Source organism: Convolutriloba macropyga, chromosome 8, assembly GCF_964194025.1.
Source record: "Convolutriloba macropyga chromosome 8, txConMacr16.3, whole genome shotgun sequence".
In the NCBI taxonomy this organism is placed as follows: Eukaryota; Metazoa; Xenacoelomorpha; order Acoela; family Convolutidae; genus Convolutriloba; species Convolutriloba macropyga.
The window spans coordinates 31,254,450-31,282,165 of record NC_134475.1 but is presented as its reverse complement, the minus strand read 5'-3'; the positions used below and the strand labels follow the sequence as shown (position 1 = coordinate 31,282,165).

General features: G+C 36.1%; 2 protein-coding genes and 1 pseudogene across 2 annotated transcripts; 1 reads left to right on the top strand and 2 right to left on the bottom strand.

The window, feature by feature from the left end:
* The first annotated feature begins 5,929 nt into the window (after positions 1-5,929).
* On the top strand, positions 5,930-10,250 carry LOC142344079 (O-acyltransferase like protein-like). Its single transcript, XM_075395561.1, has 4 exons — positions 5,930-6,062; positions 6,585-6,779; positions 7,923-8,080; positions 8,859-10,250. Exons 2-4 carry the CDS (start codon positions 6,628-6,630, stop codon positions 10,118-10,120), a joined length of 1,572 nt encoding a protein of 523 aa, XP_075251676.1. The 5' UTR covers positions 5,930-6,062; positions 6,585-6,627; the 3' UTR covers positions 10,121-10,250.
* A 572-nt stretch (positions 10,251-10,822) lies between these two features.
* LOC142344078 (m7GpppX diphosphatase pseudogene) lies at positions 10,823-11,960 on the bottom strand (annotated as a pseudogene).
* A 5,595-nt stretch (positions 11,961-17,555) lies between these two features.
* Positions 17,556-20,416, bottom strand: LOC142344682 (progesterone-induced-blocking factor 1-like). Its single transcript, XM_075396520.1, has one exon. The coding sequence runs from the start codon at positions 20,324-20,326 to the stop codon at positions 18,077-18,079; it is 2,250 nt and encodes a 749-aa protein (XP_075252635.1). The 5' UTR covers positions 20,327-20,416; the 3' UTR covers positions 17,556-18,076.
* Positions 20,417-27,716: the final 7,300 nt, after the last annotated feature.

The following is a 27,716-nucleotide window of genomic DNA, read 5'->3' as shown; positions in this document are numbered from 1 at the left end:
GCCAGCACTTCGACCGGATTTCAGTTTTCTCATTTTTAAAACTGATATCTCCTCCGTAATATTCCATCGTCCACAATTTTTGGTTGACAGCGACATCTGCAGAGCTTTGTCAAACATTTGCCCTCTATAACTGGGCAGTCAGGGTAGTAATAATGTGCAAATCTCATCTTGTATCTTTGGCATGTATTCGTACAGTTAGTTTCTGTGTCGCACAGTAAAGATCGAGGCCCTTTTGGCAGGTACACTTTGTGTTCTGTGACGTCATCATGTTGTTGTCGTCCCAGATTTCTGCGATGTGAATGAATACTCGCAGCGTGAACACCATGTAGTTGGAGAAATAAACTGATACAAATAAGGGACGCAAACAAAATGATAACTGTTTTTGTAGAACGATTCATGTTTATTTTTGAAACTTACTAAAAAAAGCTAGGTGAGTTTTGACTTTCAACCTATTTTTGAGTGCAAAGGACTGGTGACTTCGAGTTGTATACTTATACAAAACTCAAAACATGAAAATGAGCGCAGCAAATTTGTAAGTCGTCAAATATACTTGTGAAATATCAGTTGTCCTTGTTTTGACTTTGAATAACTCAATGATAATCAAGTTTGTTTGCCGATCTTTCACGAGTTTCGACGCAGAAAATGTGACTTTGTCACAGAATTGACGTCGCAATTAAGTACGGCCTAATATTTGCTGGCAAACAGTTATCATCAATAACTTTCAATCAGATTTAACAAACAAAACACTCCTACAAAGAATAGTTGGTGGTTAATTCGATTGACGATGTCTTTTTTCTCCAAGATTTTGAATGTTAATTTAGTGGCATTTCCTTGCTGAGACCATATATTATCTCAAATAGGAACTCAATTTTCTGAAAAAGTTCATTCGGAATTATATTCAAATGACTATATTCAGAACGACCTATTGCTGGGAAGCGGAGAAGCCTTTATAAGAAAATTAGCCAAAAACAAAGCGCTTAATCTAAACGAACAATCGTGAGTTTATCACACGCTTCTTCGGAAAAGACAGAGAAGAGAAGCACAAATACATGACGAGCCGGGCAAAATTACACAATTATCTGGGGCATCATCTGATGACTTTCGTGGGACTAAAAAAGGAAAAGCGCATGGTGAAGCTCAATGTAACATGATGATTCTCAGTTTTTCCATGTATTCTTTTTCAACGAAGATTTCGTTAAATTTGAGAACTTGTTTTTAATCATAATTAATCACCTGTTCTGCCTTTTACAGTTGATTCTTGATTAAACGTAGATCGGGTGAAGTTCATTATGTTTCTAAAATCGGAAACCGACTAAAATAATTATCAAAGTTCAAATTTTCCGTGGTTTAACGTCTATTCAGACATACAGAGAAACAGACGTAGAATTTCTTATAAAAGCCGGCCGGGTATTTAATCCTCGCAGAAAAATTGTAGGGTGCTGCACTGTTACCATAAAAATATTACAATAGTGTCACTGAGATGTTGCTCCCTTAAAAACATTCGTAAACAAGCTGTAAAAAATTTCGAAAATTTTATTGTTTTCAAACAGCCAGAAACCAACTTTCATTTTGTTTCCTTTAATTACAAAAAATGGCCTCTCTTTTTACCTCCAATGTGGTAAGCTTTAAGTCCACCTGGAACTCTGAAATAGTAAAATTTACGTGAACAAGGATTCTCCACAAGGTGAGTTTTCACGTTCTGTTCCCTTAAATTCTTTTCGTCAAAATAGTGCTCAAATAACAATAATAATATTCACAGTAAAATTAAGTGTCATAGATACTATTTGTTTCATGAAAAAACTTGAACCCACCATAAAACAAAAAATGGACTAATTCAATTCATAAGTGCATAAAGATAGGTGAGGCAATCATTGAGCTCATTGTGGATTTTACGACTAGAGGAGGAGCTATGATTATCTTTTCGCTCCTCCATCAAGTGTCAAGGAAAAGATTTCAATCGTGTGGAGAAATTCTTTTCAATCTGCTGAACGGAGTAAATGCCGTTTCCAACTATGTTTTATTTTAAGTACAAAATCACAACTGAAAGTATTCTTTTGCATCAATGCAGGCTGGTGGGCTGTTGGAAAATTTTGGATGCGTTTGATGCAGCTTTCTTTATGTACACAAATTTAATTCATCGCTGGCTATTTTGTTTTCGTTACAAATAATCCTTTTGTTGTTTTGAGATTAATCTGCCTTTTTTTCTCAGAAAGATTAACATTTTAGGTTTAAGTTCAGCGCGCCTTTTTTTTCTGTGCAAAATTTTCTGTTTTTGAACAAATTAAAATGAAATTAATATTTAAAAAAGGTGTTGTTGCAACCGTTTCTCCAGACTTTTGCAATTTTAAAAGTTACCTACAAGACACGTGAATTTTTTATTGAGCTTTTTCAGCAAAATGAATTTCCCATGGTTCTTTATTTTTTTTGGAACATTTTATAAAAAGGACCGTGTACACACCATCCGGCAACGATGGATGTAGGTCGGAACATAAGGGATGATGAGTAGCACTTAGCCGGATGCTGCACTACAAGCTGTTCCCCTCCAGACAGTGTTCCCGTGGTTCTTTGCTTTTTACCGTTGTTTAATTCTTGAGTGCGCGTTTGCACTGTGAATAACCTCCGATAGAGTCCAAAATCTGCAAAGTCAATTAATCTTCAATTAACTTTATCAAGTTGCATATTGTAGAGAAATAGAGACATTAATATCATGAGTATTTCATTATTTTCTTATATGCATGTGTTAGTATTTCTCGCGAGTTTTCGTGTACAAATATGCCCAATTATCTTGCTGCCTAGCCCTATCTTATTGATGTTTGTAAAATTTTGTTGGCAATTAGAAGGTCCCATAAAAACATAAATCTTATGGGCTGAGAATTTGTAGGAAAACCAATTTCCCTCAATTCTTGTGATCTTTGTCTTGTTTTTGTTTGATTAGTCATTCACCATAAAAAATTAAAATGAAAAATGCCAATGGCATCTGCTGCTTAGAACCATCATTTTGAAGTGGTTTGTGCAAAGGTAGGAGACTTGCCCTCATTGGTTTTTGATTTTCGTGTGCTGGATTTTTCCATTTCTTATTTTGAAAAATCTGAAAAATTTAATTAAAAATTTACTTTAGGCATCGTTCGTTTTTAGAGATGATTGTGAAGTGTTAACATTAGCTCTTCTTCAATTCGTTCTTTCCCCATGTCTTTGCGATTGCTCCATTACGCCTCAAGAGGAACAAAGAAGCTATTCAGCTATTTTTCTTTTGGGTGCATGATTCAAGTTTCTGTTGAGCGTATATATGATGGCACTTTCCTTTTAAAATAGCAACAATTGTGAGGATAGAAGATTTAAAATAAAAGAAATGAAATTGATTTATATACATATAGAAAACTCTATGATTTGATTCACTTCCAATATCAGTTCGGAGTGTTATTAATAAAAACTCTTTGAAAGTTGTTAAAAAATAAAAAAACGTGGAAGCAAATTATTTGTAAGCAATTCTAAAAGTGAACACTCCTTAGACCTCAGGCCAGTTTTTGACAAAAGAGATGTAACCGAAAGAGAATTACAATCACTACGCAGACATTTCACTATTCCCTGTGATGGAAAACAGAGCAGCTGTTCAGTCAAACATCAACAAGTCTCGATGAACAGTCTTAGTCGGTAAGCAGATAATTTAGAAAAAAAAACGTATAAAACTGAGCAGTCTAATGAAAACTGTCTATAAAAAATGCAAATACCTTTCAAATCTCTGGACAGTGGACAGTCTGAAGGACAGTGGTTGTAAGAGTAATTATGTTTAGTAGTTGGTTGTCAATTGAATAAAAAAGTCTAAAGTAGAAGTATTATTGTAGATCATATATCTGTAATGAAGATACAATCGATTTTTTTGTATCCCTTCATTTTTTGCCTCCTCTTGGTAGCAAAATTGGTAAATCGATTGTTCCTTCAGCAGGCCTTAAAATCAATTGAGCTATAAATTCAAATGTACAAAAACAAAATGCGAAAGAAACCAACAACTGAAACGTTCTCGGATAGTATACCGTTATATTCAAACTTCTAAGCCTACTTGTCAATGATATCCCCTATTGCAGCTCTGCGCTCATTGATTTGAGATTAAATCAGAAAAAATGACTGTTCTCACAAAAAATGAAGTAATTTAAATAAAAATTCGAATACGACAGACAATATCTTAAAAATTTAATTAAAAAGAAAATTTCTAATTCCGAGAAACTATTTAGAGTCACGTCAAATCAACGAAGTAGAAAAACAAATGGAAAATAAAAAGATCAGTTTTGAGAAAAAAGACCATAACCGATGAAAATTCTATTAAAAGGATACGAACCAGCTAAAATCACTAATTTAGCACTATTTTCCGAACAAGAACGCTCACTAATAAAAAAAGCAAAAACTTGCAACAACGGTAGTGCCAAAATGTCCAGCAGCCGTGCGTCATCTCAGAAACTCCAATTGACGCAATTCTGCCAAATATTTTGCTTTGACATAACAGAATAAATTCTGTGCAAAAATACTGAGAAAGTGAACAATAAACTTTTCAACGCAAAATGAAGTGTTTGACCAAACTTGCCTGAACAAAAAACATAGTATAGCATATAGGCCATGCACCATCAAGAGACGTCGGAACAGTTGACGTAGTTTGTTGTAGAGGTGAATATGGTGCGACACCACAAATCATTTATAGGGGATCAAACATTTATATACACACGCTCACTCGTTGCTGACCAGTCTTTTCACGCTATTCAAAATGAAGCCTTGGAGCTGAAGAACCGGTTAAAATCAAACTTTCATCAAATTTAAAAAGCTTCAAAACTTATAATTATAGATCTGCCTCCTCTCCTCTCGAGAACAAAACTTAAGTTTTCAGTAGTCTGTGATATAGTTACATAATGCTTGTTTTTTGACATTAGTGATTTTCAGAACCGTATGAGCTAAGAAAATGATGATCAAGTTTTTCCCTCAACCTGAAGTGCACCACTGTTAAAATTTAACAAAGACCGACAATGGGAGCAGTTGAACACTGCACACACTTGCTTTTTGACTTTATATTTGTTACGCAGCTTGATTTACATTAAAAAAAATGATACATCTTGACAAGTTACATTTTACAAGTTTGAAACAGGATATCCCCAAGTCCGATGTACCCAAAGTTTAATCAGAACTTTTTGTAAATTGATCTTTTAGAACTCGACAAATGAATTAAAAACAATTGTCAACACAACGTCATAGAAATTGCTCTCAAATGATTGGCGTAGGGCTACCTATAACCATTAATTCTATATTACTTTGTTAGTCACTACAATGGTTATGGTTCAAAATTATAATCAATCAACTGCGTTTTGTAATTCCCTTTCACTCAGATATCTTCCGACATCGTCGTCGTCAATTTCTTCTACTCCACTCTTCTACACAAAATGATCGTCAAAAAAATCACAAGAAATAGCAACAGGATTCAAATAACTTCTACAAATTTTGAGAGCTATTATTAATTGAGTGAACATTTAGTACGGTTTTGGAACTTGGGTTTTGTCAATGAGTCTTGACACCACGAAACCCAAAACAATTTCTTATACTACAATTTCTAGTGCATGTGTCGAATCAGTAAAGGTATTGTATGTATGCTTTCCCCTCAGATTTCTATTATTAGTTCATGGTGTGTGTGGGGGCTTTGATCATTTCTGGTTCACTTTGCGTCAGCTCTACATTAAAGGAAAAAACTAAAAAGCAAGACTATCAGAAAGATTCTCTGTGAATATGATGTGTTAACTGCTGAGGTCATTGCACATCTAGATTACATCTAAAACATACCGATGTTAGAAAAACTATTTACAGAATGTGAACTGAGTAAACTGTGCAATCTGTTCAAACAATCTGTTGCCGAATTTCTCTCTTTTTTTGACATTAGCGCATATTGAAAAGGGAACATAGATTAATCCTTTCGCCACGCACATCAATTGAATCTAGGCATTGGCATTTTTTCAATTCAAGATTCAATTCTTTCTTTACGCATTCTGTGGTCAGATGTAACTCATTAGCCGGAATCATAGTTTACGAAGGTATGTGCTCAACTATAGTCGCGAACTGCTTCCTTTCCGTCGCTAGACATACAAGTTTCAAAACAAAAACAAAAATCAAATTTAATCAGTTTTGTTTTATAAAGATAATTTTCAACTCCAATACAGATACTGAAAATATCAAACGTTTAAATTTTCTTTTGGCCACCGAATATTTCAAATGTAGGTTCAGGCTTCTCACGTTTGTTTTTTTTAAATCTCAGCAATGGTGATGTAAAGCTTTGACTGCATATTAGCAACAAAAAACGCCTTAGCCTAGTTGAGAGGTCAATTTATGAAAAGATCGATGTTAGGTCAAGACCAGGGGTCAACGCATAAAGACTTCGGGTCAACGTTAATTTTGGTATCTAACATGTGATTAAGGTAGGGAAATTACCCCCCCCCCTCCCGCTCGACTTTATTAATCTATTAATATGGTCGGCGTCTCAGTCTGAGTAACAAAAAGATCCTACAACTATGAAAACTTTTGAAACAAGCACTAGTGGAAACGGTTCCCACTAATAGAGCTCTATTGAACAAAACCCGGACAAGCTACTTCAGTTTGAGCATGGACGACTTATACTTCGTAGTTGCATTGGTGGCTTTTGCTGTTCTGATTGTGCTAACCTTGGTTGGAACTGGCATTGACCTCTGGCAACGGCACACACTTCTGTTCGACCCCACGTACAGTGCCAGAAGCTTCACAGCCAGAAGCATAAGGTACGTTTTCCGAACGAATTTAGGGTGGCAGCTTACATTGTTGCAGCATTGCGTACTGAGAAAAGAATGACTGCGGGTAAAAATGATTGAACTTTTGTCCTTTAAATATGAGAAATGATGGTCGAGAGGTGGGTCGTACAGCATCTTAATTGTATATGACAATGACTATACATGAGAGGATCTATTCTATTCTATTCTATTATATTCTGAGAGGATCTAACTTTTACGGCCCCCAGGCGCACGTGCTATTTTTTACATAGTAACATGCTATATAACGATAAAAATTTTATCGTGGGCATAAACAACAGGTGGGACGAAACAAAATACGTCCTAAAGAAAAAGCAGCACTTTCAAAAAAGAGAAGCTTTACTACCTAAACTGTAGAAATAAAACTGTATTTCCACTGATTATCATATATTGACATGTAGATGCACTTGTAAAGTTTTAAACGTAAATCAAAATACAAATAAATCAATCGGGAAAATTCAGGGTTTAAAGATAACACAATTTTTCGCAACCGCCCGTATTTCTGACCAGGAGTGTAAGACAAATAAAGCTCTCGCAATGCTCGAAATTTCTACAGTAAAACGCTGTTTCGGCACCTCACAGCGAGATTCACGTTGTTAGGTCCCGGGTTTACTTATGTTTTTGGGGATTCGATATACTGGGTATACAGTGCGTGCCAGTTTTTTCATAGCAGTCATAAATGCTGAATTGAAAATAGTTTGAAGCCGTTGTGAAATTAGTGAAGTACAATGGTGCAAATCCGGTTTCGGAAAACCCACCTCAATTTTAGATAGGAAATAACCACCCCCCCTCCCCCCAGGAAACAAACCCCCACTTGACTATTAAAGCTATTATAGTCTAAAGCTATAAATTAAAGCTATTAAATGACTATTATTTCCGTGGGGTTTACTTCCTTGGGGGTTTAATTTCTATCTAAAATTAGTTGTTTTTCGCGATGATTTATTTCTTAGACCCCTTCAAAAATTTCTTTCGTTTTTTCTGTATTTTTGAGGTAATTAATTTTCATACTTAAACAGACCAGAAGATTTTGTTGGCATTAATATGGTTCGAATATCTTTGTTCTCAAAATTAATATAACCAAAAAAGACAGCGTAAATTTTCGTGAATTTGATTCAGGTCAGGAAGTATAGTCAGCACAACTTCAGTGACAAGTGCAGCAGCAGCTGCTACCATGGTACACGGTGCTCCCCCATCAACAGGAGGGGTACTAGGTGTACCACAAAGCGGAACAAGTGGGGTTGCTAACAGCACCATAAATGGAGGAAGCTCTCAAGGTAACAGAAAACTTTATCCGTCTATTGACAACGACTTGTCGTTATTTTGGTAAAGATGACAAGAATTGATAATATAGAGAATAAACATACCCCTCTACCTTTCTTGCTGTTGAGAATAAACATACTCCTCTACCTTCAGACGATCTGCTTTCGAGCGAAAAGCGAGGGGTTGACTCTGGTTGATAGCTTAAACACAGAGAGGTTACCCTCAGAGGGCGAGGATACAGCGGGGGAAGGGGTAAAATGGGGTGATGGGCGGTTCAAAATCGCCCTCTCAACCATCAATATCTGTCTTCTCAAGCGTTCCTAAGCCGCCTAAATGAATCGTACAATTAGAGCCTACTAAAGCTAGTAAGAGAGGTGCTCATAAACTTGATGAACTCCGGGCTTCACCCGTTTTCAAAGACGGAATTTCAAATTAAATCGAGCGAGGAAAAGAATGTTTTAGATGAGAAGTCAAAACTTCCCAGCAAAATTTTTGCAAAAAGACAGACACACATGTTTACAATAATTGCTTTAAACTTAGTTCGAGAGCAAGTAAACAAAGATTCGAGAATTTGTCGGCTTTTTCGCTCCCTTCAGTTAAGATTACATTATTCATAACTCCTAGTTTCATAGTACCCTAATTTTGTCACATACAATTATTATAAACCCTGTTTCTAAACATCTCCATTTCAATTCACACGTTCACCTTTGTCAGTATACGAATAATGAACAAGTAATAATATTAAACTACATGGACATATGTATATATACTAAATGTATATATGTATTTTAGGTAGCTATGGCACAGCCGAGATAGAGCTACTCAAGATTCAGGACCACGTTGAGGCACCTTCCAAGTCAATTCAACTGATTCTATGCTTTTCAATTGTTCGAAATCTATCAAAAGCCTACTCGTACTCAATTCCGGACAGCAGCTTAAATGCCCAACTGAAGCCACTATATGGATTAAAGGCCTTGACAATATTTGGGTTAGTTTGGACACACGCGCTTAAACTTGCGGAATTGAAAACGAAAATAGAACTCACGTTCGAAGAGATGTTACGATATCACAGCTCGTTCATACTCACAGCAATTCTGTTCACATTGTCGACAACATTGAACACCTACCACAATATGGAAGTCAAATACGAAAGCAGGTTTAACTACTTCTTGTACATACTTAAACGCATATTCCGTTTAATTCCAAACTACTTACTGGCAATCTTATTTGTCGCAGGTTTGCTAGACGATGTCAAACAACCAAGTATGCCAGCAACAACCGACTTGATCGAATCATGTCGATCTGATATTTGGAGAAATTTGTTGTTTATCAACAACTTCTTCAAAGACAGTCTTTCTGCCGATGCGTGTTTGCCACAAATGTGGTTTGTGGCAGCCAACCTCCAACTGTGGCTATTTACACCTTTAGTTTGGCATTCCTTTTTCAAATTTCCAAAACTTACCTTAACAGTTCTAGCTTGCGTCGGATTTCTGCAAATAAAAGGCCTCATTACTGTTTCTATCGCTGTTAGTGACTTCGACATATTTGACTATTACGCTTACCAAAGCTACTCAAATATGCCTGCTTGGTGTTTTGCTTTAATAACTGGGTTCTTGCTTTGCAACCAAAAAGTGCCGGGAATCGGAAAGAAAACGCAATGCGTGCTTTGGACCATTGAATTGTTATTCGTCGTAGTAGCTTTTCTGTCGATATTTTTCGGAGCCATAACAACTGAGAAACTGATTGAAATAATAGTTATTTTATGTCCATTTTTCGCTTCACTTTTTGTGGCCTACTTGGGAAGTGGTTATGGTGGAATCGTGAACGATTTCCTCAGTCATGGTTACTGGGTTCTGATCAGTCGCAGTGCGTATTCCGCTCTACTATGGCACTGGATTTTCATACAATGGTTCGGAGCACCCGCTTCAGCTTTAATGGGCACCAATTTATGCCACTCTTTTTTCTTCAGTGTTGGGTGTTATTTCTGGGCAATTTTGCTATCTGTATGGATTGAAATGCCTTTTCGTGAAATGCTTTCCATTGGCAAAAAATAATTTCAACAACTAAAACAAGACTCAGCTAATTTAACAAAAATGCGAGCTTGATACTCTATATGATACATATTTATTGGCAGATATATTTGCGATGTTTCGTGGCTTCGCGCATTATATTCAAACGGTAACCTCTAAGCAACAGTACCCTGAAACGGTAATCTTAACAGTAAGATAAAGTAACTACTTCCCGATTTAAGCTAACATTAAAAAAACTGGTCAAAAAAACTGTGTAATTTAGATCGCTAATGCTCAATTTAAGGAAAACAATAACCGGTACTTAAAAATTATCTTTTGTACTTAAAAATTATCTTTTCTAGAAAATGAAATCTTATCAACGACAGAGCGGAGAGGATGCATAAAGTACTCGTGGAACTCTATGTAGTAATTGTAAACACAAATTTCTCAAATGCTCTCACACCTTACCCTTATTGTTTGAATCCTATAAAAATCATGTTTTGACGTTAGTGCCGCATTAACGCACTTCATTATGTCTTAGTTTTTCTTTGAGTACCGCAACGCTAAAAACGTATCATAGGAATAGTTGCACTGTTTGCTACGAAATGTCGCCCTACAACTGAATGATACGAGACAATTTTATATGGATTGGGTCAAAATTGCTTTAATTTGCGTAGCTCTTAATAAATACCTCATTTTCTGTAACTTTATCTCCTTAGAACTCACGGGTATGAACGTATAAAGAAATTTTGACAACAAAATTTGTTATTTAGGGACTTTTCTGAATATGACAGCATTCATCGAGATCATTGTACTAGAAATATTGACTAAATTTTCAAAACATTTTCTGCTATCAGTTTCATTAGAGGATCTTGTTCGTTCACAACATACGTAATTGTCCGCCTTTGATAAAAATCACCAACAGCTTCAATATTCTGAATGACGTCACGTAATAAATGGGCCCTCTCGACTTGCACATGTGTCCCTGAGATGTAGATAGACGCAAAATGTATATGTAAATGGTAAAAAGATGGTTGGTAATGAAAGAAAACGCGTAATTGTTCCTTTTTAATAGGAAACTTGGCTGTAATTGCCTTAAGACAATTGATCTGCACATTTTTTAGCAGTTCTAAATGCGATGAATTTAGATCACGAATGCTCATAAGGTCGCGACGGTTCACAATAGCAAGCGCATGAAAATTTTGAACGTCTGATAAATCGCTGGCTCTTAAATCTGGCACACAAATGAAGCCTGTATCTGGACATGGGTCCTCGCAAATAATTCGTTCAGACTCACTTTTCTTCTCCAGAATGTTGTACACCCATTTACAGTTCAAGGCTTGCTCCTTGAAAAAAGCTTTCACAAAGTTTTCATACATTTCAGCAGTTTCTTCAAACACAAACGGCATTTTTGCGGAGTACTTCAAAATATGGCGCTTGGTTGCGGGATAAATCAAAGTACTTTTCACTTCATTAGCTGATTTGACACTCGATACAATTTTGTGATTTGAGTAAATGTCATTTTCAAAAACAAGATTTGCCTCAAAATCTTCGGATATTACTCTATTAGCAATAGACTCATCAAAAGGCTGTTTTTCCAGAATAACAACTCCTGTTTGTTCATCTTTCTCAACTTGAAGAAAAATTGTTTTCGTGTCGGTTAGACAATTGAGCTGTTTGACCAACTTGAATCCTGTTAACTTGCAGCCATCCGCAGAGTCTTCAATCTTTTTCATCTTTTCAGGAGTTGCTTTTTCTCCGCCGGTTGTACCATTGCTTGAATCTGCACTGCGCTTCATTTATTTTCAGCGATGTTCGTAAAAATACCACTTGGGATCAAAACACACTGAAAACGGAGAATAAATTCATGGAACTAGTTGAACAAAAAATGGCCAATAAAGAAACAAGGAGGATTGGTAATGTGCATTTGCACAATGTTACTACCCCACTCATACACAGTTGTGGCGTAATTGCCAACCAAATTAAGAGATAGGAAACTCAAAATTTCACATACTGTTGAAATAAAATTCGTGCTCGGGTAAAAAATTGTTACAAAACCAAACTACTAAATGAATTAAATAATATGCCACATTAAAGGGCTGATGGAAACTGCCAATACGGCCAATATTTACGGCAAAAACTCAATATCTGTTTTGAAAAACACTAAAGAGACGCATAAACTTGCGTGACAAGAAAGTTTATGGGACCTGTAATGTATGATACCGAGTTACATGCTGACAAAAAGAACAGAGGGCAGAGTTAAAAAAAAATTTTGAAAACAATCAAAATTATTAAAACCTTATACTTATCACCTGATGGCATTAATTAGTCCATTTCAACCTCAATGCGAAGCCGATGAGACCTATCATTAATCAGAATAAGTCTTGAGACTAAACAAGAACGAGCGAAGGCAAAAATTCAATAAAAAAGCGAGAAGAAAGTGTAGGAGCCAAGATTTAAAAAAGCCATAATTATAAATAATAAAAAAAAAACAAATTCGATGAGAACTGGTGCAATCAGACATACAACTAACCGTTTAAAACTTAGCCGGCAGATTGCCGGAAAATAGCAGCTTGTGGCCTTCCATGAATTGAAATAACTAAAAAATAAGATAGACAGATCCGCCCACCAGTCCTTTAAAAGACCACTAGACTTTTTGGGTTAGATTCAGACTGTCTATTTTATGACACATACGGTCTGTAAGGAAAACGCCTAAAAGAGCTAAGACTATTACCCAAGAATTAGGGCATATAAGTTTGGCACTACTTAGCTGCACACTGTTGATCTATAACTATAAAATGTTCATAAAATTTAAAGTTCCATAAAAGAGTTCAGAAGTTGTTTTTTAGTAAGGTTAGTCAAGCAATTGACCTAAATGCAGAAATGACGTAACGCACACAAATTTTAACTGCAAAGCAGTAGATGTCACTGAAGTCATTGAAAAAGTAAATTCCAAGAAGTCAGGTCGTAACAATTATCGATGGAGACGACGAATTAGAACATAGCAGGACAAGTGCTGACACACAATTCGAAAAAATTTTCAATGACTAAAAAAAATCTAGACAAAGAACGGACCATGAGGGAATTTGGAAAACCATTACTAAAAAAACAGATATAAAACAAAACCGACTAACGTCGGGCGAATTGCTCTCAAACGACCGGCGAGCGGTTGGCTTCGTCAGTAGCTAGCCCCGGTTCAGTGAGATCGGCTTAGATTAACAGAAGGGCGTAAGGTGAGCGCAGCGGGGGTGCAAAAGTGGATTGGGCGACTGATGTGGGGGCAGTGAGTGGGGTGTGGGATCAATTTCTAAGAACCCCCCCCCCCCCCATAAGAATACACACCATAAGTATAAGTCTCCCAAACAGTTTCTGCCAAGCGAAAAATTGCATAAAAGAAACAGCAGGTTTAATATATTGGCTACAAATTGCTTTTTGAGAGCAATTAACAATGATTTCCTGAAAAGTGCCTGTTAATTCATTTTTGATAAAAAACATTACTAATATAACTCAATGTTAACGAGGATCAGAGATGATGACATTACGCAACATAACAGCAGCTGAAGTGCGGCATCAACAAAGAGAGAAAGAGAATGAGAGATAGAGTGAGAGAGAGAAAACGTGAACGAGAAAGAGAGGAAAAGAAACCCTAAACGACAGAAAGAGAATGAGAGATAGAAAAATTTTCCATGATGGGATTCGACTCTGCAACATTTAGTTTTCTAGCCTTGTTAGTAAGTAAATCATAAAAAAACGGAAAAATGCAAAATTAGAAAAGGTCTCAACTTCGTTAATAGTTCAGAACCACTATTTGTCTCGGAAGTTCTGTCAAGAATCCCATCTCCGAGACATAAAAAGTTTCGTTGGCCAGTAATGAACGTTAAACCCAGAAAAGGACACGCTATACCCATTCAAAAATTTTGGAAACAATTGCAAACTTTAACAAAATCATGCCAAAATTAAATATATTATCAGCTTAAGAACCATTTCATTGTCTCAAGATTCTATCCAATATCCCTGTTTCACTGAAACAGCCTGAAATAGTTTCACTGTTTCACTGTCTCAAAGATGCATACACTTGGAACACGATAAAAAATTTCCAAAAATTTAATAAGACTGGAGTCATAAAAAAATTGATCACCATCCCATTAACTCTAGAAACTATAAGGAAGCTTATTATCAAATTTTGGAGGAGGTCCCAGGACCCCTGGTGCCGGAAAAAAAACCGAGAACAAGAAAAATTTGAGAATATTTTAAAAAACTCCTTAAATTTTTGATATTAAAATCTTGAAACGCATTCCATTACATCCACAAACTATGCAGTAACATATTATCAAACTCTAGAGGAAGGTCCGTGGCTCTTGAGGCCAGACAAACCCAAAAAATGACGAAAAATTTCAAAACTTAAAAAAAGTTATATTTAAAAAAAATGCTAAAAAGGGTGGGAGCAACAGTGGGTGAGGGTAACAGCGCGCGGGGGGTTGGGTAATAGTGGGGGGGGGGGGTGGTCAACAGAGGAGGGGTCTTCAACCTCTAAGAACAGCCCTTCACACCACGTCCGACGAAAAATCGTTGAATCGAAAAATCGCATTAAAAAAGACCGACAGGACTAATATAATTGCTAGAAACTTCGTTTGAGAGCAATTAAAAACAAAAAAAAAACAATCCATGTCAAAATACCGCTAGCGAGAAAAAAAACCACCAGCGAGAAATGTTAATTTGATTACAACAAAAAATTAGGCCTAGAATGAACTATGCATGGATTGGGAAAACCATTTAGAAAAAAGTCCGATACGAAAAATTTAAAAAAACGGTAAAAACCGAGGTGAAATTGCCGCATGTGAACAAAAAACCAGTAGCGAGAAAGCGAACTTCTGTTCAAACAACGTTTTATCACTCTACTTAAAAATAGGAGAAAAAATTTTACGCCGCAAAACCACTCGCTTTTTCGCTCCATTTCCTGTTTCGACGTACCAAAATCACTACTCCAATTTGACTTCCAAATCATGAAAATGTATGAACAGATCTTAAAAAATACAGCGTCCCATTACAATTCAAATCCTTTGAATTGTAAAAAAAACCACGATGTCCCCAATTATAGCCGCTATCACTTCGCGGCTATTAAAAATAAAACAATGAGATTACTTTTTTTCACTGGACAGAAGATGGGACTCGCAATTAGTGAGAACAAGGTATAATTATATAAACAAAATGAAAAAGACACCGTTCAGAAATTCGATTCAAATATTTTTTCAGCCATAACAGACACTAGGTCTTAACTCAATGCATTAGATACGGTAACTTAATCCTCTTTAGGAAGCCAATTGAATGAGACTAAGTCATATATATGACTACAAAAAGTGAAAAAACTGCAGTCCTATAATTCACTGAAGGTTTAGGAAATGAAGTGTGAAGCCATAAAAAACAACGAGCTAATGCCTGAATGCAAAATATATGTTACTTTGGTCTCATGGTTAACACGTGAATGTTCTCAATCTTACAGTGAAAGGTAATTTGAACAAAAAATTTGATATAAAAAAAAATCGTACACTGAACAAAACTCACGTCAAACAAAAAAAAAACAAAAATTTAACCCCTTTAATGATAACACTCAACACTCTACGATAAATTCACCGTTTGACCAAAATTTACTCAACAAAAAAACCCAGTTGAGCATATAGTTATTCTCCCGACAAAGTGAGGAAAAACAAAAACGCAATATTGAAACCTGAACTTCGGTCACGCTGCTGTAAATCATAATGATTTGCCGCCACAAAAGATTTACCAAAAAGTTTAACGATGATATCACTTTGGCGACAAAATATGCTCCGAACCGTCTCTCAACAACCGGTCAAAAGAATTCTCAACGTACAAAAATAAAACAATCAACACACAACGTAGAACATCAAAAAAAACGACTCATAGGCAAAGGGATACAGCTGAAAAAAAAACAATTTCAAGTCTTATATTTTTTAAAATTTAATACGATAAATGTCGCATAGAAATATATACGGGAGATGCTGCTCCATTCTAAGTGTCAAGTTTAAACTTTGTTTTTTTTTAACAAAGGCTGAAAATATGCAGCCTTTCCACCTAGATTTCCACCCATTCTTTTTTCAACCAAAACAAAAAAATTTTCTAAAAAGCATAGTTACCAAATTTACCAATGAATTTTCCAATAGAATTTAGTGGTCTATAAATAATAGAAGACAAATTTTTCAGACGAACTGATCTGCTTAGCAACGAATACTATTTCCTCAAAAAAGTTGCATGAAAAATAACAAAACGTTTTGCGACAAAATTACTGATTTGCCCAAAAACCATGAACTGACCATCATCGGTCGAACTGCTTTCAAACAACAGTTGGTGGCTTTAGTGGAGATTCAATTTGTGTTCAGAAGAGCTTATTATCACTCTTGAAATTTAAAATCAATAACCAAATCTGACGGATTTTTGCCTTCTACTTTCAAAATTAGCTAAATAAATTCTGTTGAGCAATTTCGATTACAAAAAAAACAATAACATGCGTAAAAAAGTCACGAGAAAAATTCTCAAAAGAGAAAAATAGTCTAAAAACGATCAACCATAAATTTTGCATAAGACACACGACCACAGGAATTACTTCAAAATTCGTCTGAGAGCATTAAAAAAACTATTTAGCTGCACTCCCCAAAGAAAAAAAAATGTAATAGATATAAACAATTGAGAAATTTTGGAAAAGCAAGAACACAATAATCTCAAAAATTTGTTTGCTTCTCAATTGTAAAATTCTTTGAAATTTTCTAGCTTTTTCGTTTGAAATTTTCCCAAGGCTAAAAAATCATGTATCGAAGAAAATCTGAAATGATCAATAGAAAAGGTTGAAACAACACCGCAAGTCAAAATTTAAAAATTTAGAATATTGTTAGAGAAATTTTACCAGGGCTCACTAAATCTTTTAATGAAATGCGCATTAAGTGTCAATAACGTACTTGAGAAAACAAAATGCAAAAATTTAAAAATCCTGACATGAAAAACTCAAAAATAGGTTTACCATCGGCCTTAACATTTAAATATTGAAGATTATCGTAATTAATGAAAATAATTGTTTACATCATTTTGAATTATGTCTCCAAAACAGTTTTGGTGAATCGCACACTTAAAGTCAGCTTAAAGGCTCTAAGAGAATTTAATGCCCTCCGGTCGTTTAAAGTCAAAACAGTCACAGGAAAAATCGATCAAGCAAAAAATTGCATAAAAAAACCACATGACTAATATAATTGCTACAAATTTCATTTGAGAGCAATCAAACAGAAGAGAAAGGGCTCAAAACTGAGACAAAAGGTTAATATAAATAACTTCAACAACGCTGCGAGGAAACTGTTGCCAAACACACGAAATCTGGATAAACTAATGCAAATTATTCAAAAGTATGTCACTTGAAATTAATCACTGTTTTTTCAAAACAAATTCACTATTCTATTTGAACTATGGAAAAATAGTCTGTAGAAAGTAGTAAATATAATATTAATCAATTTTAGCGTTAAAAAATGACTTCGATAAGCCTTAGAAGGAATAAAAACATCTCTCAATGTAAGTATTCTACCCCAAAAAAGATTTTATAGCACAGACATTTTGAAATAACACACCGAAAATGACAAATCTGCGGGAAAATGCCCGAATTGGGCACCAAAACTTTTAAAACATCCATAACTCCACGAAAAGCGAAATTTAAAAATTAGATTCTACGCTTAAAGGGTTTTCTTATAATACCAATACTACAATTGACTGGCAGAAACCAATTGAGCATATACTATCTTTCCTTCAACTGGTTCAGAACCAAAAAGTCGATAGTTTCTCTCTAAAATATTACTCTTTTTGCTGGAAAATTAAACGTTCGAACACCACAAAACTTCTACGAAACCTTACAGACTTTTAAACTCATAGATCTAACTTCTCGAACGTTAGCAAACTGTACACTACAATATTTACAAATTTACAACGAAATTGAGGTCACTTAACCAATCATTCCGTGCCTTGAGTTTTATTTCGCAATCTATTTGCCCAATTTGATCCTCGTTTCTCCATGTTCGGCAGAATCACCAACTGACTTTCACTGTCACCACTAGAAACATCCTTGGTTGCGTCTGTTTCCACAATTTCGCGCTCAGAGACCATTCTTCGAAGATTGTTCTTGATCATTAAAATTTCCTTACGATTATTAAGTAGCTTCTCAACATCAAATTGCAATTGAGTTATTTTTCCTTTCAGATTTGAATTTTCGTGCTCTAAATTTGCTATTGCTCGGTCTTTCTTGTTGCACTGTGCGTCTTTCAGCTTAATTTTTGACATCAATAGTTGGAACGGTTGATTTGCGTTGCCATCGAGAACGCTTTGAGCAGCTTCCAATTCTGATGTTTTCGATTCCAGTTCGCCTCTCAATTCTCTGTTTTCATGCTGCAACTGCGAATTTGCGTGCTCTAGAGACGCTATCTTATGATAACTAGTGTAGTCATCGCTCAATTTCGAAATATCAAACCTGGACGCCAGCTTTTGCATGATCAGTTCAGATTCCGATACTGAATTACGATCTTGTTTTTCAGATTCCTTTTTGTGAGGAACACTTTCTACACCAGTCTCTTTAAGCTTAATCTGGTGTTTCAGGTTGAGAATTTCTTGCTGACATTGAGACTGTAGTTGCTCGTATTCTGCTGTAACTAATTTCAATTTTTTTGATAGCTTGTCATTTTCTAGTTGCAAGTTTCTGGAATTTTTTAGGGATTCTTCGAGCGATAGAACCGTGCGGTCAGCTTCAAATAGCTTCACCTTTGCATCACCTTCAATTTTGGTTATCCTGCTTTCAGTTTCAGCTTTTACTCTTTGTAAATCCTGCCAAAGATTTTCATTCTTTTCTTTCACTTCTTGTTCAGCAGCCATAGCTCTGTTTTTCTCCATTTGCAGTATCTCATTGTTCTCCTTCAATGCCTTTCGTTCTCTCTCGTGGAGCTCATTTAAACTATTTTTCACGTGCTCAAGATCGTGTTCATGTCTGGCTTTAATCTCCGATAATTCTTGCTTTAGTCGATCGTCAAAGCTAAATCTGTCCTCTTGCCGAGAAGCAACATATTTTTCATACGTTTCTTCTCTAGCCTTTTGCATGTCTTCAGCGTGGCTTTGTGCAGTTTTGAGCTTTTCTATAGTCGCAGCAAGCTTTTCATTCAATTCCACGTTTTGAATGCCCAGGAATTCTTTATCACGCTGCAACAAATTGATGCTTTGTTTTGCTGCAGTTAAGTCACTACTCAACTCATCTCGTTCTCTTTGAATTGTTATGAAAGATTGTTGTAGGCCTTTAAATTCCGTCTGCTGCGCTTCAAGCTCCTTAGCTAGAGAATCTCGTTCTGATTTGACCTGATCGTAATACTTAATTCGGTGGTCGCCGTCCTTGATTTGCTTTTGAGTGTCTTTCAGCTCAATTGATAACTTCTGAAACCGTACAATTAATTCCGCGTGCTGCTTATGCTCAGCAGTTAGCTTGTCTACAATTTTTTCATACTGGTTTTTCAAATTGTATCCTTCATCTGTTGCCTCTTTCAAAGTTTGCCGAAGAGAATCACTGTCCTCTTTAAATTTCTCAACCAGACCCTGAAGTTTCAGAAGCGTGAAATCCCTCAATGATAGGCTTTCTTCGGGCACAGTTTTTAGCTTGTAAAGTTTCTCTTGGCTCAACTGATGCGGCATTGTTGAAAATCCAAGAACACGTCTAACGTCCCCGGCTTGGTTCTGCAATTTCTCATTAATTAGTTCCAGATCCCGCTGTCTCTTCAGAATTTTTTCCAGGTCAGAACGCATGACCTCGTGACGCTTCTTCATTTCTTCCTGAGCACTAGAATGAACATTTTGCTGGGAATCTAATTTAGTTTGCAACAACTTTCTTTGATGTTCAGCCTCTTGCAGACGTTCCTCCATTTCATCAACTAAGGCCATTTGATCAGCCTTCATGTTGTCCATTTGGAGAACTTTCTTCGAAATCTCCATCTTGCAAAGATGTAAATCATGCAACAACTGCTGCTTCTCGGTATCAAAATGTCCCGGTTCAACATGTGCTCTAGCGTTTATTCCAGCAGTAAAATTTGTCCTCCTATGCATTTCGGGCGAAGAAAGAACTGCATTTTCCATTTTCTCAAAATCCGAGGTTCCATCATGTATTTCACTGAACTCTGGCGGTAGAGAACCCTCGAAAAAACTCGGTTCATCATCTCCTTCGTTTGCCATTATCAAAATCTTAAAGTTTTTTGTATAGATTAAATGCACATTTTCAAATTAGTCACGGAACATTTCTCATCAGTTATTAATCAGTGTCAAGGAAACCTTTAGATCCTTTTGCCTGTTATTTCCTTAGCGAATCCTTGTATTGTTATATGCCTCAAAAATATACGTGTCAGTGCATAGCAATTATTGGTGTAAAATTGCACGTGTGCTTTGGAGGATGCACTAACAACTCACTAGCATGCAGCATTTTGCGGTCGGTCCCTTCCTTGCCTTTCATTATTCCTAATTCGTCTTCAGAATTAATATTCTCTTTATTTGCTAATAAAAATTTGACGGATATCTATACTGAAAGAAAAAATCGTCTTCTCATCTCAAGACATCCTTTTGCGATGATTCGACATCTCGTGGTATACAAATCTAATGTTGGTCAGATATTGTATGAGAGAGAGAGAGAGTTTAGGTTTCTGTGGGTCTTTCCACATGGGTTTGCACCCTTCATATAACGACTGAGCTGAGCTTCTGCACCGGGTTACAATGTCCACAGCTGCAGTTGAAAGCCCAGGAACATAAGTTGACTTCCGAATAACTTTTGAAGAAGTAGTTCCAGTATATTTTTGTTAAATATATCTATATGAAATTGTCAAGACAAAGCTAGAAGAATCACAACACGGATTTAGAAGGCATAGATCAGTAGTAACCCAGATGTTGCTTTTCCTAGACCTGTTGCATAATGAATTCGACGAAAAAGACAACGAAATTTTTGTACTTTACCTTGACTTCAAAAAAGCGTTCGATACAGTTCCTCACGATCTTCTGATTAACAAAGTGGAGAACCTGGGTGTAGGGGGAAATTTCTTAAAGATTGTAGCCAGTTACCTATCAAATAGAAAACAATACGTGAAAGTAAATGACTCGGAATCTGAAACTGTACCAGTAACCAGTGGTGTCCCCCAAGGATCTCTCCTAGGTCCCCTACTTTTCATAATATATATAAACGAAGTTCCACAACAAACATCAAAATGCTCTGCGTTTGGATACGCAGATGATTTCAAGCTTGTATCAACAAATCCAGCAAATATACAGAGTGACCTGGAAAAAATCGAAAAACGGTGCCATAACAACAAAATGCAACTCAATGAAAGCAAATGCCACATCCTGCCGATTAAAGTAAACGAAAAAAACTGGCACTCCTTTATACTTAATTCTAAAACTCTCTCAAATAAAAGCGAGCAAAAAGATCTAGGTATAATTATGGCTACTAAGTTATCATGGAAAGCGAATATAAAGAAACGTTGTAGCAAAGCCTGGAAAGCGTTTTATTTCCTAAAACGAAACATATCGAACCTTGCATCGCAAACAACAAAACTCAATGCATATGTCGGCTACGTTAAACCAGTCATAAGTTATGCCTCACAAGCATGGTTCGCGAATAAGACCGAAAGCAAAGACATCGAGTGCATTCAAAGAAAAGCAACGTCGTGGATAATCAGTAACTGGGAAATTAGATACAAGCAAAGACTGACCACACTGAAGTTGCTGCCTTTGTCATATTACTTCGAATTGCATGATCTATTAATGATCATCTCACTGCTTAAAGGATCTTACAATATAAAAATACCCATTAAAACAAACAATAATGAAGGGTTGTTAAGCACACGTCAAAACGAGCTAATAACAATTAATAAAACAAGAACAAGGAAGGCTGATGAAAACTTCTGGAAAAGAACCAGTTATTCACTAAATATAATACAAAAAGTAGGGAACGTCGATCTCGATCAAATTGATAAGAAATATTTAACAAAAATATACTGGACCTACTTCTACAAAAGTTATTCGGAAGTCAACTTATAGTCCTGGGCTTTCAACTACAGCTGGGGACATTGTAACCCGGTGCAGAAGCTCTGCTCAGTCGTTATATGAAGGGTGCAAACCCATGTGGAAAGACCCACAGAAGCCTAAACTCTCTCTCTCTCTCTTATCGATTTGATCGAGATCGACGTTCCCTACTTTTCGTATTATATTTAGTAAATAACTGGTTCTTTTCCAGAAGTTTTTATCAGCCTTCCTTGTTCTTGTTTTATTAATTGTTATTAGCTCGTTTTGACGTGTGCTTAACAACCCTTCATTATTGTTTGTTTTAATGGGTATTTTTATATTGTAAGATCCTTTAAGCAGTGAGATGAGCATTAATAGATCATGCAATTAAAAGTAATATGACAAAGGCAGCAACTTCAGTGTGGTCAGTCTTTGCTTGTAACTAATTTCCTAGTTACTGATTATCCACGACGTTGCTATTATTTGAATGCGCTCGATGTCCTTGCTTTCGGTCTTAATCGCGAACCATGCTTGTGAGGCATAACCTATGACTGGTATAACGTAGCCGACATATGCATTGAGTTTTGTTGCTTGCGATGCAAGGTTTGACATGTTTCGTTTTAGGAAATAAAACGCTTTCCAGGCTTTGCTACAACGATTCTTTTTATTCGCTTTCCATGATAACTTAGTAGCCATAATTATACCTAGATATTTTTGCTCGCTTTTACTTGAGAGAGTTTTAGAGTTAAGTATAAAGGAGTGCCAGTTTATTTCGTTTACTTTAATCGGCAGGATGTGACATTTGCTTTCATTGAGTTGCATTTTGTTGTTATGGCACCATTTTTCAATTTTTTCCAGGTCACTTTGTATATTTGCTGGACTTGTTGATACAAGCTTGAAATCATCTGCGTATCCAAACGCAGGGCATTTTGATGTTTGTTGTGGAAGATGTAATGTGAGTACAGGCATTTTGTACAAAAGATCAGAAGGTGATGATGCATTTAACAAATTGTTCGCGGACAACTCTCACACTCAATTTGACTTTATAAATAAAAACGATCAATATAGAATAGGGTTTGCAGCGTCAACAGAATTGAATTTCTATATAAGCTAATTTGTCATGAAGTCTCCCCTTCGGCCCTATGGCACTGCAAAAACTATCAATGTCAGTCGGCCGTTTGGAACAACGGCAACCTCTGAGTCATAGTAGTCGAAGTAGTAATAGGCTTTTGGGGTTCCAGGGGCATCTTTCATCCCGATTGAGTGTTCATTTTTTTGTACAGTTATGGTGGTATCTATTAGTGAGTTTTCCGTAGGAGTTGCATGAGCCACACAGGCATAAGAATCGCCAATTGCAAGATGTTTTCTCGTTGTAACATTCAACAAATTATTGCCAATAGATGTACGTCAGGGAGCTCTTGTTCAGTTTTACATTGTTGTACTGTGCATGTCCATATAGGATATTGTAGAGAATACTGACACGTCTGACGAAGTTCTAGTCGGATTTTCTTTCTTGTCGGGTGCTGTTCACTGCTAGTTCTTTACGCTGACCCTGTCTGGTTGAATCGTTTTTGTTTCTAGTCAGAAGTGCTGAGGGTTTTATATCAACTCTGCCGATAAGTATCATTTGCAGGTAAAATACATCATGCAATTCAATGTAAAGGGATACTGGTAGGAGATTGCAGCGAAGTAGCCTTGCTTTTGTAGTAAACCATAGAACTTAATGTATGACATGCTCATAAAAAATACATAGTGAACACACATTTCGAAATTTTCACAATAAATGGGAGAACAAAAAGAGATGGTTACTAAGAGTAAACCGCAATTTAACAATAAAAAGAAAGCATCATAAACAATGATGGGAATCGTCACGGAATGTCATCTTGACGGGAGACGTCAAGGAATGTTTGTTCTTGACAGGATTTGTCAGGCAAGTACACCTGTTATCTGTTAGTTTAACTAACAGGGACCCGTGCGGTAGAAAATAACTTTGAGAAAATCCCAAAGAGATTAAAGAAATTGGCTAAAAATAACCTAAGATTAATCAACCATTCATAGGACTGAAACCAAAGACCATATTCAAAACTAAACCGCATATAATTGAGCTGCCTTTCTCTTATTAGCTATACACTTTGTATTCTTTTGAAACTTATTGTATTTTTGACCAATAGTTCTAACTCTATATTGAACAGTTTTAATATTTAGAGCTTCAAAATTGATTAAAGTCTTAGACCTAGAAGACTTTCATCAGTAACCCCGAGGTTTTAAAGTGCTTTAAGAAAATCCCCAGCACAACCCGTAACTGTACACAGTGCACGGATATTACACTGGCGACAGATATTTAAAAAAAGTTAATATTTTGAAACTTTTATTGAAATTGTCGGTAGGAAGACGCAAATAAAAAGCACTTTAACCCCGAGAAACCGAGAATCTAAATATTCTCGAGAAAACAAAAAATTTGGTTTAACAAATCACCAGTTCCACCTATTTCCACCAAAGTTTGTGGGATCCAGTTCCAGAAGACACAACGGAATCAGTCGCAAGTGAAAATTTACTCGAGTGGGGCTAACTATTACTCGTTGGTGAATAGAGAAAATTGTTTGTGTGGAAAAACCGCATCATACCAAGTGAGTACAAATAAAGAGTTTTCTCTAGTTGTTGTCGTTGGTAATCGAAACTGATCGCCACTGCGTTAGTCTTGTTAGTCTAGGAAAATCTTTTTTTCTCATTTGATCTTAGATGCGAAATTTACTTGTAGATAACGAGCGGCATAGCAATCGAAAAAAACTGCAGGATATTTGCGTTGTAAAATCAATTAAAGCAGTTGCGTTGTTTTAAACTCTGAAAGTTATATATTGACTTTTTCTGAAACTACCTTTAATTGAAAAAAAAACAGAAAGCAAAAAAAAATTGATCAGGTAACATTAAGCAGGAGAAAGTAAAAGAAAATTAAATCACCTAATATCATCCTTGTCGGAATTAGGTAAAAAATATATATTATAAACATCAATAAAACAGGAAAAATCGGAATTCAGCTAGTATCATATTAAAATACTAAAGAAAATTTAGGTGGGAGAGTCATCTATAAGACTGTAAATTATAATTTTGTTAAAAATTAAGAAAAAAAAATAACTAAAAAAGGAAATACCATATGGAAATAAGCGTTAGGTTTTATAAACAAAAGTTTTTAAACATTAAAATAAAGACAGTGTTATAGAAATTCAAAGATAAAATAAGAAAACACCTACCCGTGACGATCTACTTGGTAAATATTTTAATAAATACTTAGTAAAATGGCAACGGGCTCAACCTCTGGAATGCTTTTAACGGAAGTGTTTACCGGTTCAAACGACTTGGAAAGCTATGTGACGCATTTTGAGCTATTAGCGGAACTACAAAAGTGGAAAAGAACTGAAGGAGATCCGGCTCGCAAAGTTGATGAACGGCCGCATTAATTTGCACGTAGGCTACAAAAATCTGCCATAGAGTTCTATCGCACTCTACCGCAAGCTACAATGGAAAATTATGATGAATGCGTTAAAGCTTTTTGAGAACATTATAGCGAAAAACCGGTCGTTTACCGGGGACGGCTAGCTCGCCGCGTACAGCAACCAGGAGAAAAACTGACAGATTTATTGGGAGCAATTGGCTTTGATATATCTAAAGCAGTTGGCTTTGAAGGCTTACCCAACGGAGTCGCAAGACATTAGAGACCATCTCGTTTTGAGAGGATTTCTAGAAGGAATCAACCATAGTCAGGTGAGGTTAGATCTCAGAAAGCAAATCGGCGACAAAGATAAGAAAATTGAAACAGTTTTGGAACGAGCGTTGCATGGGAGAACAAAAAGAGATGGTTACTAAGGGTAAAGCGGATTTTAACAATAGAAAAAAAGCATCATAAATAGTGATGGGAATCGTCACATGAGCACTAGAATGAACATTTTGCTGGGAATCTAATTTAGTTTGTAACAATTTTTTTAATTTTCTTTGATGTTCAGCCTCTTGCAGACGTTCCTCCATTTCATTAACTAAGGCCATTCGATCAGCCTTCATGTTGTCCATTTGGAGAACTTTCTTCGAAATCTCCATCTTGCAAAGATGTAAATCATGCAACAACTGCTGCTTCTCGGTATCAAAATGTCCCGGTTCAACATGTGCTCTAGCGTTTATTCCAGCAGTAAAATTTGTCCTCCTATGCATTTCGGGCGAAGAAAGAACTGCATTTTCCATTTTCTCAAAATCCAAGGTTCCATCATGTATTTCACTGAACTCTGGTGGTAGAGAACCCTCGACAAAACTCGGTTCATCATCTCCTTCGTTTGCCATTATCAAAATCTTAAAGTTTTTTGTATAGATTAAATGCATATTTTCAAATTAGTCACGGAAAATTTCTCATCAGTTATTAATCAGTGTCAAGGAAACCTTTAGATCCTTTTGCCTGTTATTTCCTTAGCGAATCTTTGTATTGTTATATGCCTCAAAAATAACCTTGTCAGTGCATAGCAATTATTGGTGTAAAAATGGCACGTGTGCTTTGGAGGTTGCACTAACAACTCACTAGCATGCAGCATTTGCGGTCGGTCCCTTCCTTGCCTTTCATTATTCCTAATTCGTCTTCAAAATTAAAAATCTCTTTATTTGCTAATAAATATTTGACGGATATCTATAATGAAAGAAAAAATCGTCTTCTCATCTCAAGACAACCTTTTAGGATGATTCGACATCTCGTGGTATACAAATCTAATGTTGGTCAGATATTGTATGCAATGTGAGTATAGGCATATTGTACATGGGATCAGAAGGTGGTGATGCATTTAACAAATTGTTCGTGGACAACACTCACATTCAATTTGACTTTATAAATAAAAACGATCAATATAGAATAGGGGTTTGCAGCGTCAACAGAATTGAATTTCTATATGAGCTAATTTGTTATGAAGTCTCCCATTCCGCCCTATGGCACTGCAAGAACTATCAATGTCAGTCGGTCGTTTGGAACAACGGCATCCTCTGAGTCATAGTAGTCGATGTAGTAATAGGCTTTTGGGGTTCCAGGGGCATCTTTCATCCCGATTGAGTGTTCATTTGTTTGTACAGTTCTTGTGGTATCTATTAGTGAGTTTTCCGTAGGGGTTGCATGAGCCACACAGGCCTAAGATTCTCCAATTGCAAGATGTTTTCTCGTTGTAACATTCAACAATATATTGCCAATAGATGTACGTCAGGGAGCTCTTGTTCAGTTTTACATTGGTGTACTGTGCATGTCCATATAGGATATTGTAGAGAATACTGACACGTCTGACGAAGTTCTAGTCGGATTTTTTTTCGGGTGCTGTTCACTGCTAGTTCTTTACACTGACCCTGTCTGGTTGACTCGTTTTCGTTTCTAGTCAGAAGCGCTGAGGGTTTTATATCCACTCTGCCGATAAGTATCATTTGCAGGTAAAGTACATCATGCAATTCAATGTAAAGGGATACTGGTAGGAGATTGCAGCGAAGTAGCCTTGCTTTTGTAGTAAACCATAGAACTTAATGAATGACATGCTCATAAAATACATAGTAAACACACAATTCGAAA

Coding starts and splice junctions, on each gene's coding strand:
- LOC142344079 (XM_075395561.1), top strand. CDS start 6,628: ATGGACGACTTATACTTCGTAGTTGCATTGGTGGCTTTTGCTGTTCTG. Junction 6,780..7,922: donor TTCACAGCCAGAAGCATAAG/GTACGTTTTCCG, acceptor AATTTGATTCAG/GTCAGGAAGTATAGTCAGCA. Junction 8,081..8,858: donor AAATGGAGGAAGCTCTCAAG/GTAACAGAAAAC, acceptor TATGTATTTTAG/GTAGCTATGGCACAGCCGAG.
- LOC142344682 (XM_075396520.1), bottom strand. CDS start 20,326: ATGGCAAACGAAGGAGATGATGAACCGAGTTTTTTCGAGGGTTCTCTA.